At 41.4% G+C, this 19,252-nt stretch overlaps 1 protein-coding gene across 1 annotated transcript in view; it reads right to left on the bottom strand.

The window, feature by feature from the left end:
* ATG7 (autophagy related 7) overlaps positions 1–19,252 on the bottom strand; it is a 130,004-nt gene that overhangs the window by 95,570 nt on the left and 15,182 nt on the right. Inside the window, 4 exon segments of the mRNA XM_015420236.1 lie at positions 886–1,030; positions 8,629–8,719; positions 16,383–16,527; positions 17,185–17,334. Of these exon segments, the coding sequence (XP_015275722.1) occupies positions 886–1,030; positions 8,629–8,719; positions 16,383–16,527; positions 17,185–17,334 (531 nt within the window).

The raw sequence follows: 19,252 nt of genomic DNA, 5'->3' as shown, positions 1-19,252 counted from the left end.
CCCATTTCACACTGACAAGAAGGAAAGACACATTGACATGCTGCCCCATCATCTGATAAAATGATCAGTTCAGTGTCATTCTTCATGTTCATTGCTGGACTCCATGCTGCTCTAGTAACTTCTGAAAGACAGAACCAGGTGGGTATGATGGGTCAGACAGGTTCACCTGTTTGGTCTGTTGACATGTGGGTCCATAACACTCACATTACCCTGCTGACTCCATATGATCCCACCCTTCAAAGGTCACAAGCGCAGCACGGGACACATTCATTGCTAAGAAACAACTACACCACTCTGGTAACTTCTGAACTAGTACATAGAGGTACACTAAAAGAGGTCGGGATCATCCCTTATAATAAGGGTAAATCCATTTTATGCTATAAGAACCATTATACTAAACACTCCCCACTAACAAGTACAATGAAATTGTGGGCAGTGAGGGTAGATACTTTTCTTGTTACCTCAATACTTTATTCAAAACGCAACTGATATTTCCTTGGTCAAGCCAACCTTTTATTTTAGACATAATACATCACAAAAACTTCAGTAACTGTAGAAACATTTTTTCCGCCGAAAGATTATTTAATCTCAATTTGGAACTATTTGTAATTTTATTTTATAATGTATAATTGCTTATATTTGAGCTTCAAACTGTGAAAGCTATAACCCAGTATTCTCCCTACATGTCCGCAGAACACATACAAGGACAGCCAGAAGAATGGGTGCCCAAGAGGAGAGCTGTACACTGCACACAGGAGGAAGAAACAGCAATTGTCCACTGAAAATTTGGAAGAACTATTCATTTATCAGATTAGCTTTACAGATTCTCTGGCGCAAAATAATGGAACTACATTAGAATTTGGGGGGAGTAGCATCAGTACTTGCCATCAATGTTCTGGCTACACTACAACCCAGCGTACCAGCTCCTAGAAGAAGACACTTTGCAGACACAACTTTCTCCAGGTCAAGAGTGGGTACTAGCCGCCAGCACATCAATTTAAGATTAAGATCCACTGATGATTCTGCTAACCTGTGCAATAAATAAGAAACATATTGAATATACCTAAGTATTTTATTCCTCCACAGAAACAAACTGAGTATATAACAGATTCTTGTAATCGCTCTTTTATGAATGTCTTCTCTACTTTTACTGTTTCTGCAAGCTTGGCATGCCGAAGGTCCCAGGTTCAATCCTTGGCATCTCCAGTTAAAAGGATTAGGTAGGAGGTGATATGAAAGACCTCAGCCTGAGAACCTGGAGAGCTACTGCCACTCTGAGTAGACAATATTGACTATAATGAACCAATATTGACTATAATGAACCTGATTCAGTATCAGGTAGCTTCTTGTGTTTCTTTTTTAAAAATAAAGCCTGCATTTTATTCACTTTTAATTTTTGCACTCCCCCTTTTTTGTTAGTCAGTATTTCAAACAATGAATATTGTCTCAGGAAAACCAAGTTCCAAAGTACAAAATTCAGGTGTCAGCCGAAGGACCAAGGACAAAACCCCCCAACAGATTATGAGATCTAAAAGTTGCACTATCATTGCCTTTTAGAAGATTTTATAGGCCAAAAATGGAAGTTAAAATCTAAGTTCAGCAATGAATTAAAGATAAAGCAGAAGTCCTGTAATATAACAAGTCCTTGTAGTATAACAAGTGTACAACTGGTAGTATAACAATTATTCTGTTATGAGTTTCCGTATGTCAGAGCTTCCTTCTTCACATACTATGAAAATAATGTTCCACATTTTTTAAAGGAAAAGTACAGAAGGGGGAGGGGGAAAGGGAGAAGTTAGGGGCAGATAACGGTGTGAATCCCATCCTAACTCTTTCAGCCATGATTCTCTGTGTAAGAGACTATAAGAGATGATGTTGTTGCACGTAATAGATAATGACAGACGTCAGAGATTCCAGCCTCTTTCTCATGGGGTGCAGATAAACAAAAATGTAATTAAATAGGATTAAACGGCAACTGACCCAGCAAAAAGCAGTTTGACACATAAGAAAATGAATGGCACCAGTAAAGGTTAGTATGATGCAACAAGATCAGCAAACTAAAGTTTCTAAAAAGTAGGGCTTGTTGAATTATTATAAATTATAGAAAGGAAACTCAAGTCTGTTTAAGCCAGGTGACAGAAGGTGTTTCTTGATGAGTGCTAATTCAGCACTTTAATGTTGTATATTGCCTTTGTAGTTTTTTTGTAGAATGACTTTCAGATCTGCAATAGTATATGCAAGAAAACTGAAATGTTCCCCCCCACTGGTTTCTGAAAGTTGTGATTAAGAAATGTTGTATCTGTGTTAATTGATTCTCTTATGTAGGGACTGACACATTTGTCCAATGTAGTAACAGTAGTAGTTTATTGCAAATGGCCAAATTTTGTATACATAAAATCTAAAGATGGATAGAAATAAAAACAAGACAAAAAGAAAAACAGAGATAAGTTTCCTACCCCCCCAAAAAAAAAACACAAAAACAACATGTTGGCAGTAGAAGGGCACTGTTGGGCTCATGATAGCATATATTAAATTGGACTATGTGAAAGTAGAAAAACCCAAGATGGTATATTTGATGTTATTTTGCTCTATAAAAGTATTTACCTGAATGCATGAGGGGACAAAATTGGCATTTAGGTCTGCTGCAGGGTTTGGTTCCCAGCTCCTCCCTTTCTCTCCCTCTGCTTCTGTAATTTTCCTTATAAAAATGTGGGAGATGAGACAGTTCAGGTTCTGGGCTCACTGACAGTGGGTGCGAGCGGAAAGTCTCTGCTCGCCCATGCTATTCCTATAGCTTTCTAGGCAAACTCCATCACCGAATTATGTGCTCTCCTGTAGAGAGAGACATAGCAGGGAGCTTGCCTCATAACAGAGTGTGGGCGGCAGCCCCCTTGGCCTCTTGGGGATCACTCCAAAGCGGAAAGCTACAAGGACGCCCAGCGTGACTTCAACACCGTGGGGCACTAGCCAAACCCAGTAGAACCAACAGGGTCTAAGAGCGACAACTTCAAAAAAAAGACTACAGACTAACAAAAGCTAAGTAAAATTTCTTGTCAATATACTTTAAATCCTCTATTGGAGGGGGGGACAAATAAGGGATTTGTAAAAGGAGAACCACCCCCGTTGGCTTTAAAGAACGAGCAAATAAAGGGAGTATCCCTTTAAGGTGGCCATGAAAGGATGTTTGGAAAGACGCTGGAAAAAAACCAGGATTAGTTAAAGGGGTGCGGGGAAATTATAACTGGACTGACTTTAACCTATAAATTTTCTCTTTCTTCCTTACCTAACTGGAAGAATCTACTTCAAGTGGGTGAAGGCGGAAGCTCTTTATTGTCGGAAGCGGTCTAAACGGGATGGAGATGAGACGACAAGGAGCGGATGACAAAGAGAAGGGTGTGACGTGGTGCGAGAGGGGAAGAGAGATGTGACGTGACATGGTACAAGCTGGGACGAGAAGAAGAGGAGAGACGAAAAGTGGCAAGGAGTACGGAAAGGCTTAAAGACGGAGAAAAGTGATAACATGCAGAAGAAAATACCATAGGGACTGAAACAGGAGGGACATTGAAAATAAAGTTAAAGACTGAGTTAAAACATAGAAAGAAAGAACTAAAGGAACAGCAGTTAGTAGATAGGTTTAAATAATAACGGAACTGAGTTAAAACATAGAAAGAAAGAACTAAAGGAACAGCAGATAGTAGATAGGTTTAAATAACAACGGAACTGACATAAACTGAGGTATACACACGTTGAGGGGTTTTTTCCTCTTTTTTTCTCTTCTCCACCCTTTAATTTATAAAAAACGACCTTTAGGCTAAACTAATACCCTTCTTTCTCCATAAAAAAGAATAAGAAACATTAAAAAGAAAATTTATTAGAACTCTCTATAATTCTAGACAGGATAAGAATAGACATAATAGATGGCCACAGGAAATAGTGAAACTAGGAAATCATCTATCACATCTCCGGGACAGTTAGGATCACAAAGTCAACTGAGACTAAACATAATGAGTATTACACAAATGACAATGAAAGATTTGAAAACTCTGATACAAGACAGTGTAACACAGGCAGTGAAAGCCACAGTTGAAAATACACTTCCACTGTTAATTAAGAGAGAAACAGAACCTATACAATTGAAAATGGAAGAAATAACACAACAAATTAAGACAGAAACAGAAGAGATTAAAAAATAACAGAAAATAAGCAGGAAATACTAAAAATTACAGTGGTCAGTAAAGAAATGGAAGATAAAGCACAGGAATTAGATTATGAGGTTCAACAACTAAAATCCAAAAGCAAAAAAAATGAGGAAACATTGATAAATTTAGAAATGGATAAGGCTGCTTTAATTTTGAGATGCCAAAATGTTCCAGAAACTATTGAGAAAAATCTAAAGGAAGAAATGATACAGAGTTTAACGGAACAACTTGAAATAGGAACAAACGAAGAGCTAGCAGCAGAAATTGATGCAATTTATAGAAGAAACTCATCCTATGCAAGAAGAAATAAAGTACCTCGGGAAGTACGTATAAAATTTAATAGAAGGGAAATGCAAGACAAAATCTTAAGAGCAACAAACGACAATATAGTAACCATACAAGAGGCAGAGATTAGATTTTTAAAAGAGATACCATGGAGAGTTAGAGAGAAACAACATAATTATGGAGTATTAACAGATATCCTGAGAAATAATGGAATCACATATAGATGGTTGATACCAGAGGATTTGTTAGTTAACTATGGGGGCAGAAGGCAGAAAATAGACTCCACGTTTAAAGTCGAAGATTTTCCTGAGAGACATGAAAAAGATCTAGGGTGGCAAGAAGAAGAGGAAGTGGAATCTGAAAAAGAGGAGGATGCACCAGGGCAAGAAATGAAAAGAATAAAAATGAAAATATTGAGAAAGGGAAAACGAAGAACAGACACCATCACAAATCCTCACAAGACTTCAATACTGAAGCAAGGCAAAAGAAAATAAGAACAAAAATGGCAAGAACTAAAGGACTTAAAATTCTCTTCATTAATGTGAACGGGCTTAATAGCCCACAAAAAAGAAGAACAACATTTCACCAAATCTCTAAACTAGAAGCAGATATTTTTTGTTTTCAGGAGACACACATTAGAAAAGAAGATATAACATACTTAACATCTAAAAAACTAGGAAATCTTTTCCTAGCAGCAGATTTTAAAAATGAAAGAGGCGTGGAAGAGGTGTGGCAATATATGTTAAAGATTATCTTTGCCCAGAATTACAATACACATCAGATGATGGAAGAATAATAGCAATTACAATTTTAAGTCAAAAGAAAAAAAACACACTAATTTTAAACATATATGTGCCTAATCAAAATCAGGAAACCTTCTTTGCAGAGGTACGTTAAATTTTAGCAACAAAAACATTTGACGATATGTGCGTTATAGGGGATTATAATGCAGTATTTGACTAAAAAATGGATAGAAAAAACCAAGTAAAAGATAACAATACCGGAATCGTTCTTCCTAAAACGTTCTTGCAAACGGCAGAGGAATATAATATAAAAGACACATGTGTTAGCCAAATTGCCTTAAATCGTTATTAAATATGGGGAGTTATGATCTTAAATCAGGCAATAGGCGACTGTGGGGGCAAGCATCTGTGTATACAGGGGTTGCGTTTCCTCCAGACACACCAAATAGACGCTGAGACTGACATCAGTATAAAATGGGTTGTTTACTGAAGATATTTCAAGCATACAATAATACAAGCACACATACAATTACACAGCATCTAGGAAATATAGGTAGAAGAGCATAGCACATTCGCACTAGCAGGATGTTTCGATGATGGGACATACTCTACCTGTCTGGAGTTGGATGGAGCGAATCTCAGAAAAAGGAGGGGGCTATGGGATGCCGGGGAAAGGGTCGTGCCCTGAGCCAGCAGGCGCACGATGAGACTCTGGCTGCACAACCAAGAGTCGGAGACTTCAGGTAGGAGGGGATTAGGTAAGGGAGCAAGAGTGCAAGTAGACAAGAGAGAGAGCTGGTGCTGAGTGCTCTCTTTTATAAGGAGGTTGAGGGGTGGGCTAGGCTTTGCTACCTCTCTTGGCACACCTCCTGCTAGTTTGTCCCAAAAAAATATGCTGACTAGTGCTGGGTTCGAAGGTCTACAAGAGTGGGCAATGTTGAATCTAATGGAAAACTAATTTGGACAATGGCACCTGATGGGATTATGTCTTCTGCTGGCCAGAGTCATTGTTCTCTTGTTGTCTTATGGCTGTAGTTTCGACTAAGTGATGTATTAGGTGGGAACAAACATGTTGCCTACATGTGAGGAGAAGGGACTCTTCAAGGAGTCTGGATCCTGTCTTCTGGCCTGGCATGGCAGCAGCCTGGCTTCTTAGTGTTATACATGGCTAGGGAACTGGTCCATCTTATTGCAGGTAGGAGGGATGGTGACATACAGGAACCATGGGCACAGCCTTTCACAGGAAGGCTTCCTTCTTCTGGGTGCTTGTCTGTGGCTGGTATCATTTGGAGTCACCTCACAGCTCAGTCCCTTTTGCACACAACTAGCACAGATCAGGTTTGCATAACTTATAAGTTCATAGAGGCACAATAGGGGCCTCATAGGGCAACAGATGGAGAACTAGAAACATAGATACAAAAGATTATACGTGTTACTCGGCAAGACATAATTCATGGTCTAGAATTGATATGGCGTGGATATCGGTAACAATGATGAATGAGCTGGTAGAGGCTGAAATTCTTCCAAACATGTTTGCTGACCATAGTCCTTTAATGTTAACCTTTCAAGAAGTACAAAGAAGAACTAGGTGGACCATGAATATAGGTCTCTTAAAAGACCAGGAGTTTATGGAAAAAACCAAAGCAGAGATTCAAGAATTCTTTAAAAGGAATACACAACCGGAGATATCAATAGCAACAGTGTGGGAAACATTTAAAGCATTTATAAGAGGATGGTTCATTAACCAGGAGGCTTGGGGGGGAAAGCAAAAGAAAAAAAATGAGGATCTTGGGGGGAAAATCAAAATAGAGGAAGATAAAATAAAGAAAAGGACTTGGATAAAATAAGGATTAAAATAAAAATGGGTGGGTGAGAATAAATGATGCCTGCCTGACCCAAGCGGTGTGAAATTGAATTAAGCCTCTCTCTCTCCTTGGCCCGGCTGGAGGGAGAGGCGCTTCACCTCAGCGTTTGCACCCCACCCAGGCTCGGTCGAGAGGCTCCTTGGCCGGGCCGGAGAGAGAGGCGCTTTGCCGGCAGGACTGTTGGCAATGGAGCTGGGGGGCTTTGGGGTGGGTGGGTGCCTGTTTGGCACCCCAGGGCCAGCCGGTGCTCTAGGCGAATGCCTAGTTCGCCTAGCGGGTCAGCCGGCCCTGCATACACATAGGAACTACAGGAAATGCATTTACAGTTAGAAATCAAATAATGAAAGATTCCAAGAACAAGCAAGAGCATCTCAAAACATAATTATAAAAATGCTTCAATATTACACATTACTACTGAAAGAACCCTGTCAGATTTTAAGGTACTATCCAATTTGTATTTTTAGTATTTTGCATTAATATAATATTTTTCATACAATTATTAAATCAAGTATAATGTATGCGAAAAATACTGTTTTAATAAGGGAACATTAATTAAACTAGAAATGATAAATAGCAGCAGTTTTATTTAGGCAGAATCTAAAATATAGTCCTCTTGTGACACTATCTAATAGCTGAATGAAAGAAATTACTAAATATCCTGAGATCTATGAATGCTTATTTTAAACATTGGTTTAAAAAGTACTGGCCAGATGGCCTGTGTTTTATACTTGACTACAAAACATATGGTGCCATATATCAGCAACTCCCTTACATGCTAAGATGCCATACTTTGATTTCATGTATTTACTTAAAGATAGAATTGAGTTTCATTTTAAGTCTGGAAACAAAATCTGTTCTCAGAACTCCTGCACATGTTATGGAAAAAGTGGAGGAAAAGCTAGTCTGGTCGCCTAGCTTCCACCTTCTCTAAAGCACTAATTCTCATCTTACATGCACATTACTACATTTAAGCCTTCCCTGGAATGTGAGTAGAATTGACACTGATGGCCTAGAGGGAAACAGAAACAGACCATTTTACATTGTTAGTTCACTCCAGAGCAGGGATAGGCACTATGCAAATCCTCTGGTACCATCCTGGTCTGCAAAGATACAGGATGCGTCTAAAAAATGGGGGGAAAGTCTTCTGTCTCCACTGATTTGGATTCTACAGAAAAGACTGCAAGAGGAGTTGGTGGAGAAGATCCTGCTACCTTTTTTCAGGAGCTCGCTGTTTGTTCCAAAATCCTCTCTGGGTTAGGAAAACCTCTGAACAAAACACTCCAAAAAATGAGCGGCTGCAGCAAGGAAGGGAAAATGGGTGGAACTGCATTCTCCTCCTCCTCCTGGTGGCTTGCACTGGCTGACAGGATTGGGGGAGGAGGCAACCCCCCATTTATTTCTTAAACAAGGCTGAATATTCTAAATAATCTAAACATGCGAAATATTTGCCTGAGACAACAACTTCCAATAGCCATATACACACACAATTCTAGTGTCCACTAGGACTAGATCATGAAGACTTCTAATAATGCATACCTTTTGGGATCCATACATTCACTTAGATTGACCATTCTTGGGCCCATACTTCCTTTTTGATTTTTCTCCCATCCAACCGCTTTCGGACAATCTGCATTACCAGGCAAAGGAAAGACCAAAACATTGCATTACAGCGTATTAATTTACATTGTAAACACAAACGATTTAGGGGAGGCTGATTTCAAGTTAATAACAGAAACACTACAGAATTATTGCAATTATCCCCATTCACCATGGGATTCTCAAAGACTCTACTATGTAATCTTAGAATATTTTGAATAAGCCAGTTAATAACAGCTAGCCCTGAACTCAAAGCTTTGTACAAAGAATATATTCGGTTGGATAAAGCACAGCATTTCAAGGTGGTGCCAGCATCTGTCCACAGATTGCAGCTTTCGCAGTAACCCAGAATGCTCCCTGAAACCCTTCTCCCTGGGGAAAGACTCCAAGGACCGGGATTTGGAAGGGGACATTTGGGCTGCTGCTGGAAAGGAGAACAATGAAGCTGTGCTCTGTGGGAATGAAGCCCATGCACTCAAGGAAGCACTATGCTGGATCCAACCCATTCACTAGGATTCGCTGTAACAAAAAGACTGAAAAGGTAGAGGAGAAAGGGAGGTTTTTCCTAAACAGTTTTGGGATTTTGCACAAATATTTAGTCTATATAATTTCTACAATGTTCTCAGTTCTTATATTCACACAGAAATACAGATTATACTCTGATAAGATATAAAAGGTCTCCTGGTTGACTTTGGGCCAGTCATTCTGTCAGCCTAATCTATCTCACAGGGTTGTTGTGAGGATCCCACAGGGTTCCATCTTGATCCCCATGCTGATTAACATCTGCATGATGTTGCTGGGAGAAATCATCAGGAGATCTGGAGCAGGGTGCCACCAATATGTGGATGACAACCTGCTTTACCTCTCCTTAACTGATAAGTCACATGAGTCCATGGAAATACTGAATAGGTGCCTGAAGATGTTAATGAGATACATGAGGACCAATAAACTGAATCTCAGTCTAAACAAGGTTGAGGTGCTGCTGGTCAATGACAAAACTGCTCAAGGACTGAGGAGTCATCCTGTCCTGGAGGGGGTTACATACCCCTTGAAAGAAAAGGGTCACAGTCTGGGGATACTGGTGCTTTCTGGCCTACAGTTGGAGGCCCAGATCTCCTTTGGTTTATATGCCAGCTATGGCCATTCCTGAAAACGTGTGATCTTGCCACAGTGGTCTATTTTAAATGCTGGATATCGTGGTGCAAATTTCTACAGGGATAGTATCAACCCAGTGCTGAAAGATCGGCACTGGCTGCCCATTTCTCTCTGGGTACAATTCAGAGTGCTGGCTCTTGCCTTTAAACCCCTAAATGGTTTGAGGCCCTGGTACTTGAAGGGCCACCTCCTCCCATACTGTCCAGCCCACGAGTTAAGATCCACCTCAAAAGCCCTGCTCTCTGTGCCCCCACCTTCAGAGGTGAAGCAGGTAGCAATCAGAGATGGGTCTTTTAAAGTAGTGGCACTTGCTTACGGAATGCCTTTCTCCCTCAGGCTCACCTGTTTACCCAGATTTAATTCAGAGGTTGATCTTTGAACACTATTTTAGTTGGAAAACTGTTACTTTAAGATCTGTTTTTATGGTCTATGATTTTATACTGGGCTGGTTTTTCAATGCTGGGTTTTAATTTAATATCTTCTAATATCTTGTTTTTATTATTTTCCCCTCAGGCAAGGTCCTGGAGAGGCAGCATAAACATTCTCTAAATAAATAAAAGGTTAGCTGGTGAACGGGAAGGAAGAAAGAAAATGGGAAAGGATATTGGGGCACGCATGCCTCCCCTAGTCTGGGGACCCCCCAAAAGGTGTCTTGAGGGTGGGGTTGTTCCACATTATGCCCACCTCAGGGGCTAACTTGAGAAAAGTCCCAGATTTGCAGAAAAATCTGAAGCTTGAAACCAACTACACACTGTGTGTGCATGTGTGTTAACCCCCCCCCAAACAATAGAAGCAGCACTCGTACCTTTAAGAAAGGAGATTTCAGTGCTATTCTGAAGGTTGCCAGGAAACCATAACACTATTGCCAGCCTTCAATCCCTTTTTCTGTCAGAAGAAGGCAGGGGGAGGGCCTTTCCCAGGGCTATTTGAGCCTCCAGGTCTACTGCTGCTTCCCTCCCTCCTGCCCTGGAGGGAGGACTCAGTGGAGCCAGGCCCAGCAGAAACCACCAGGCAGCTTGCTGCCATGTAATATGCACAGCTCACTCAGGTGCAGCAGTGGCTATGACTTGATGCCTCATACTTCACCTGAGCTCAGTGGCAGCCTCCACACAACTTGTATGACTTGGCTGTATCTGGCAGTGGCCACCACACAACTCACCTGAGCAACTTGCTACTGCATGACTTTTGCAACTTGGCCAGATTTTTTTCGCAGGGAAAGGCAGCCAGATTTTTTTCACAGGGAAAGTAGGAAAAGCTGGCAGCCAGTGTGGTGTAGTGGTTAGGGTGATGGATTAGGAATTTAGAGACTCAGGTTTAGACCCCCCCCACTCTGCCATAAAGGTCTCCTGGTTGACTTTGGGCCAGTCATTCTGTCAGCCTAATCTATCTCACAGGGTTGTTGTGAGGATCCCACAGGGTTCCATCTTGATCCCCATGCTGATTAACATCTGCATGATGTTGCTGGGAGAAATCATCAGGAGATCTGGAGCAGGGTGCCACCAATATGTGGATGACAACCTGCTTTACCTCTCCTTAACTGATAAGTCACATGAGTCCATGGAAATACTGAATAGGTGCCTGGAGATGTTAATGAGATACATGAAGACCAATAAACTGAATCTCAGTCTAAACAAGGTTGAGGTGCTGCTGGTCAATGACAAAACTGCTCAAGGACTGAGGAGTCATCCTGTCCTAGAGGGGGTTACATAACCCTTGAAAGAAAAGGGTCACAGTCTGGGGATACTGGTGCTTTTCTGGCCTACAGTTGGAGGCCCAGATCTCCTTTGGCTTATATGCCAGCTATGGCCATTTCTGAAAACGCGTGATCTTGCCACAGTGATCCATGCTCTGATTACATGCAGGTTAGATTACTGTAACACACTTTACGCCAATCTGTCTTTGAAAATGGTCTGGAAACTGCAGCTTGTCCAAGATGCCAGGCTCTTGTCTAGGGTGGGATACAGGGATAGTACCCAGAAGATGTTAATGAGATACATGAGGACCAATAAACTGAATCTCAGTCTAAACAAGGTTGAGGTGCTGCTGGTCAATGACAAAACTGCTCAAGGACTGAGGAGTCATCCTGTCCTGGAGGGGGTTACATACCCCTTGAAAGAAAAGGGTCACAGTCTGGGGATACTGGTGCTTTCTGGCCTACAGTTGGAGGCCCAGATCTCCTTTGGTTTATATGCCAGCTATGGCCATTCCTGAAAACGTGTGATCTTGCCACAGTGGTCTATTTTAAATGCTGGATATCGTGGTGCAAATTTCTACAGGGATAGTATCAACCCAGTGCTGAAAGATCGGCACTGGCTGCCCATTTCTCTCTGGGTACAATTCAGAGTGCTGGCTCTTGCCTTTAAACCCCTAAATGGTTTGAGGCCCTGGTACTTGAAGGGCCACCTCCTCCCATACTGTCCAGCCCACGAGTTAAGATCCACCTCAAAAGCCCTGCTCTCTGTGCCCCCACCTTCAGAGGTGAAGCAGGTAGCAATCAGAGATGGGTCTTTTAAAGTAGTGGCACTTGCTTACGGAATGCCTTTCTCCCTCAGGCTCACCTGTTTACCCAGATTTAATTCAGAGGTTGATCTTTGAACACTATTTTAGTTGGAAAACTGTTACTTTAAGATCTGTTTTTATGGTCTATGATTTTATACTGGGCTGGTTTTTTAATGCTGGGTTTTAATTTAATATCTTCTAATATCTTGTTTTTATTATTTTCCCCTCAGGCAAGGTCCTGGAGAGGCAGCATAAACATTCTCTAAATAAATAAAAGGTTAACTGGTGAACGGGAAGGAAGAAAGAAAAGGGGAAAGGATATTGGGGCATGCATGCCCCATAAGGTGTCTTGAGGGTGCGTTTGTTCCACATTATGCCCACCTCAGGGGCTGGCATCTGGCTCCAATCCTCAGGTGATAAGGGAGCCACAAAGTAGTGTATGCCCATGTGGAACTTGCCATCCCACGGTGCTTCCCCAGCAGGCGGGCTGGAGTGAAGGGTTGTGTTAGTAGCCGACAGGCAGGTCACCCAATTCTGGATCCTGCCCTATGCTGCACTGGTGCTCCTATGGTTATACTCATAGGCCATGGCCATTTTCTCTCCCAGCTAATGTGGTATGAGTGTTATTCTTCCTGCCACCATCCCTCCCTTGCCCCTTGGTCCACAAGTTAAGGTACTGTAAACTCAACAGAAATTAAAGTGCAACACAAATCAATTACGCCTTAACTATGTTTAATGAAGCATAGGAGGTCGCAGAGATTCCTACCATTTTTAATGTGAAAGATATAAATCCAATCCTCTGAATTTTTTTAAAACTTAGCCATACACATACTGGCAACATAGACACTTCTTAATTACAGTGAAAGCAAGCTTCCCTTTGCAATCCTAACTTAGACTTCATTCAGTTAAAACATTCCAGCACATAAAAGCTGTGCAGGATGTTTAAGAACATTAGAGCATTCATGTAGGGCTATATTAACGTTCCACCCAATGTAGTATCCTGTTTCGAACAGCATTCAACTAGATGCCCCTGAAATACTTACAAGAAAAGAATGGAGCCCAATTCCCTTAATCAGTCTTTCAAATTGTTTAGTCTCTGCCATTTTTTGGTGATGGCAGTCTCTACAACAAATCACATCAGGTTAACATAAAAGAAACTTACATAAATTTCTCTATAAATTGTTTAATCAATGGTAACTCGATCTTGATGTTTATATGAATGATGTATATTGCGCAAAGCCCTGCATTGCAGGAATTGGGTGATTAACTAATTTAATAAATAAATTAAATAAAATAAGGAGCTCTTCTCCTTAGCCTCTGCTCTCTCATTCCAACACCTAGGCAGCTGAGGAGAGAGCAAGCTGGCCACAGTGGCAGTTTTATTCTCTTTTCTTCACAGTCAGAAAAACTGTACCTTGGCAATCTCACTCTCTCATCTGACTTGCTGTGTCTCATGCTGAGAAGAGAGCAAGAAGGCAGGCAGAGAAGCTCTCCCCTCACTTCAAATACCAAGTTTCAACAATGGTGGGGAGTGACAATTCTACATATGCAGAGTGTTGCCCTACGAGGCCCCATCAAGCTTTTATGAACTCATAGGTTATGAAAAACCTGACCTGTGCTAGTTGTGTGCAAAAGGGACTGAACTATAAGGTGACTCCAAATGCTACGAGCTACAGACACATGCCCAGAAGAAGGAAGCCTTCCTGTGAAACAATGTGTCCATGGGCCCTGTATGTCACCATCCCTCTTACTTGCAGTGAGGTGAACCAGCTCCCTAGCCACATACAGCATTGAGAAGCCAGGCAACCACCATGCCAGGCCAGAAGGCAGGGGACCAAACTCCATGAAGTACCCCTTATGCTTACACGTAGGCAACATGTTTGTTCCCACCTAATGCATCACCTAGTCGAAACTGCAGACATGAGACAACAAGAGAACAATGCCTCTGGCCAGCAGAAGACATAATCCCATCAGGTGCCACTGTTCAATCTAGTTTCCCATTAGATTCAACATTGACCACTCCTGTGGACCTTGGACCCCAGTGCCAGTCAGCATATTTTTGGGGACGGACTACCAGGAGGTTGCCAAGGCAGGTGGCCAAGCTTAAGCTCACCCCTTAACCTCCTTATAAAAGAGGCTGCGCAGCACCAGCTCGCTCTTACTTGCACTCTTGTTCCCTTACCTGACCCCTCCCTACCCGAAGTCTCCGACTCTTGGTTGCACAGCCAGAGTCTTACCATGTGCCTGCCAACTCAGGACACGGCCCTCTCCCTGCCATCCAATAGCCCCCTCATTTTCCTGAGATTCGCTCCATCCAACTACAGGACAGGTAGAGTATCTCCCATCATCGAAATATCCTGCTAATGCGAATGTGTTCTTTGTATTCGATCTATGCTTCCTAGATGCTGTGTAATTGTATGTGTGCGCGTGTCATTGTGTGCTTGAAATACCTTCAGTAAACAGAATCAATTTATACTGACGTCAGTCTCAGCGTCTATTTGGTGTGCCTGGAGGAAACTGCACCCCTGTATACACAGATGCTTGCCCCCGCAGTTGCCTATTGCCTGATCTAAGACCATAACTCCCCATATTAAATAACAATTCAAGGCAATTTGGCTAACAAGAGGTATTTTAGTAATGAAAAAGGTTTTAAGTAAACCATGTCGTCGAATTGCGACCCATTCATGGTGACCCCATGAACTTACATGTCATGGGGTTTTCAAGGCAAGGGATGAGCCAAGGTGGTTTGCCACTGCCTTCCTCTGCACAGCAGCCCCAGGCTTCCTGGCTCGTTTCCCATCCAAGTACTAAGCCTGCTTAGCTTCCAAACTCTAATAGGATCAGGCTGAGTTATTAGCGCTGCTATAACATTAAGTGCTGTCAGGTTGAAACCACCACGTGGCAACCCCTCATGGGGTTTTCAAGGCAACAGATGAGCAGAGGTGGTTTGCCATTGCCTTCCTCTGAATAGCCTTCCTCTGCATAGCAACCCAGACACCCGGTTGTCCTCGACCAGAGCCAGGGCCTTCTCTGCCCTGGCTCCAATCTGGCAGGACTGTCTGCCGAATAACATCCACACCCTGCGGGACATTTTAAGGTTCCACAGGACATGTAAGGCAGGGATGTTCCACCAGTGTTTGGTTGAGGACAGCCATTTCCCACAATGTGGCTAGGATTTCAGCACCATATGATTATGTTTTTATAGCATTATGTACATTTTAGTTTGCTTTATTGATGATTTATATGACTATATTATACACTGCCCTGAGCTTGGTTTCACCAGGGAGGGTGATTGATAAATTGAATTGAATAAATAATAGCTTCCCATGCAAGTACTAACTGTGAAGGACCCTGCTGAGCTTTCAAGCTCCAAAGAGCTCAGTTGACTCTGGGCTACTCAGGCTGGTAAAGAGGTTATAGTTAATAATAGTTGTATCATGTATTATTGTATTATTGTATCTTAGTGTTTGGTGAGATGGCACACAGGGCATACAATAGTCATGTGGCTCTTTTGGTAGATGGCAACGGTGAATGCAGCTCTCTATGAGCTGCAGAGTACTGTACTGGTCTAACCCCTTTTTAAAAGCCAATGAGAGGCCACAAATACAACCCACTTATTAAAAAATAATACAAGATTCAAACTGCAACTGAAGGTATCCAATTCTGAAGAACCTTTGCATCTTGCAGTATTCTGTTTCTGAATGTTCACAAACTGATTTCCCTGTTGTATGTGGGAGGTACTGCTCTTTGGATTAACTATCCCTACGTTTCCTTGGGTATGTGGACCTACTTGTGTGATTCTCTGCATTCTGGCCAATGCACATAGGGATTTAAACCCAGGTCTCCCTATGCCTAAGCAGACACTCTAAACACAATACCACACTGGCTTTAAAATATTAGCAGGAGTGAACTACGCAGCTCAAGAAGTTCCAGCTTATACGAAGAAAAAAAAAAAAATAAGATTTCCATCCCAATTCTGCACATTTATTCAGAAGCAAATTTCACCAAGTTCAATGGGTCTTACTTTATAATAAATATACCTATAGATGGGGCATTTAAGGAAGTCTCAGTGACTTCAGCATTTAAAAATAAATACCATTGTTGTGTTGCCAGGACCAGTAAATTTCTCAGTGGCCATCCTGGATACTGGGCAAAGTTACAAGGGTCATAAACAGCAAGTGTCACCTGAAAAGAAATTACTCACATTAACTCAATGTAAAAAAAAAGAGCGCTATTTATGGTTATTGTAAATTTATTCCACACTAATGTCTACCCTGTGTAAACAAGCAGGAGAGACATACTTAAAAGTATACAATTGCTATGTCATAGCAGCAAACACTGTTCCCTGGAATGTACAAATTAATGTATTTACCAATTTGCAAAATTCTAAAGAACTGTAGAATTAGTTCTACAATCCCATCCTTGGACTGAAGGATCACTTTGTAGGAAAGAGCTAAAATCTACGCATAATGCAGCAAGATGGAGACCTTCCCCAAGCTGTGATAAAGTAAGGTATTGGTACAATTATTCTGGACAAAGTCATACGTTAGCTTGACTCACTAGTTAGTTAAAACTTGACTCATTGGTTAGTTAAAACAATTAGTTTCTGAACCAGGAAACGCAGACTGTAATCTGAATCCTAAATATACCTTAATCTCTTTTGAAAGGTCCCTTTTCAGATATCCAACTAGCCTGACAGTTTTTGCTCAGCCTGAATTCTGTAATTTGTTTTGTCTGTAAGGTCTACACATAATGTAATGTAAGCCAGCACAAATAAATCCAATGAAATGTATAAACTATTATTCCAACAATTTCAGCCACATGTTAGTTATCACTACTTACTGTTTGCTTTGGATCGGGGAAGAAATTATCCCAGTTTTTAAGCAAGGACACAAGAACTGAATCCTCATGGTACTTGACTAAAAAACAAGGCAAGGCTGTATGACCTTCTTTCTGGCAAAGTTCATCAAAAGCACTCTGAAGTGACTGAATCTGAAAGAAAAAGATCAATTCACAGTACTCTCTTAAACCTGAAATTCTGTTTACTTAATGCCTACTACAGTCTATCAGTAACCGTAGTAATTTTAGAAGTATTTTCGTGAAAACTTTGGAAAGCTAAATACAAACATTGCAATTTTCAATATACTATATACCTCATTATAATAAACCACTATATGATTCTGTATAATGGTTTTGCTTTTATGAGTAGCTTAAAATACTACTGAGGTTTCAACTCTACTTTTAATGGGGGGGGGAATCATCAATTTTTCTGTCCCGATGATTCAGAGAGAATGGTATTTTAAAACACAGAACACCTAAGGGACTGCCTTTCCCCATATGTTCCCCCAAGAGCACTACGGTCTGGGGTGCAGCACCTACTGGTGGTTCCAGGCCCCAAGGACATCAAGCTGGCCGCAACCAGGGCCAGGGCTTTCTCGGCGACAGCTCCTGTCTGGTGGAAAGAGCTCCCAGAGGAGATCCGGGCCCTGCGGGACTTGGCACAGTTCCGCAGGGCCTGTAAGACGGAGCTATTCCGCCAGGCCTTTGCATAGGAGCCGCCGCCGCCATTGTGCCACCACCAAGTTGCCATCTACGATGGTGGACTCGATCTATAAGTGAACCGGCCCTGGGAAGACGCCTAGGTGACCAAGAACTTATGTTGTCAGGCTAGGTTGATAAATGGATCCCATCTTGGAGGGATAAGTTAACATCTAGAGCACTGCACTTTATTTATTGATTGCTTTATACTGTTTTAATTGTTTGTTATGGCATTTGCCGCTGTTGGAAGCCACCCTGAGCCCATTTGGGGAGGGCGGGATACAAATCCAATAAATAAATAAATAAATAAATTTTCTTATTTTACAAAATGAAAATGGTCTGGGCAGACATGCATGCAAAGGGGAAATATAGTTTCCTGAATATAGTTCCTTCACCACCTAGGTATTCATAGAACTTAACTGGAAGATCTTGTTGAAAGTTCCCTGATCCTGGCCATATTTATGATAAGATGAATCCCACTGATTTTTAAGGGAAGACTCAAAAATATGGTGCAGTGTATGAGAATGACTAAGATTTAGAATACAAGAAAGCTCTCTGCACATGATTTACAGGTCAGAGTTTTGTGATTTCCAATCTCAATCTTGAGAAAGTCTCCAACTATACCAAATTAGCTGGACTGTGCTGAACAAGGACAGACTTCTAAAAATTAAAACAAAATCAGTTAAGATGTTTTTCAGCACTGTATTGCTGAAACAAGTTTAATATCCCTGATTCCACATACAGCTATGAACTGATACTAAGTGATTGTTGTAATTGTCTTCAAATTACAAGAAAGCCTCTTTTATATTTTTCATAAATGGTCCAATTTCAACATTTCAATCAATGCTGTTCCCAAACTGTATGATCAGTTTCCCAATATTATTTCTGGAACTTCTAACTTGGAATGACTCATTTTGGTAGACATCAAAGCACAAATAATGAACTGGATATCTCAAAAGACCAGTACATAGACACACAAACAAAGGGTAAGATCTGTGGACACAATCCACAAGAGCCAACTGTTCCCTAAAGTAGGCAATGATGGATACATCTTGGGTTCAAATTTGTACAAATTTCACAGACCCACTGGGAACAACAGAATTCTAACACTTAAGGGATTGTCTAGAATCGGAGACACTAGATGGTGGAAAGTCTGCATTTCAGCTATACTTCTTCAAACCTTTTACACGATGAGCAAAAAAACCTTTGTACACATAAGTTACTGTGCTGGGTGAATGGCTAGGATTCATCCTTTGGGGAGAAGCAGGGGCACTTCAAGTGCCTACACTTAAAAGGGGTTGCCATGACCTACCCATTAGCTGACTACCAGGATTAAAGGTCATCTTCAAATTATCAAACATATTTGGCATAC

This window comes from Gekko japonicus, unplaced genomic scaffold, assembly GCF_001447785.1.
Source record: "Gekko japonicus isolate JY-2015 unplaced genomic scaffold, Gekko_japonicus_V1.1 scaffold254, whole genome shotgun sequence".
Taxonomy (NCBI): Eukaryota; Metazoa; Chordata; class Lepidosauria; order Squamata; family Gekkonidae; genus Gekko; species Gekko japonicus.
The sequence above is the reverse complement of the archived record's forward strand: the minus strand, read 5'-3'. Positions and strand labels throughout refer to the sequence as shown.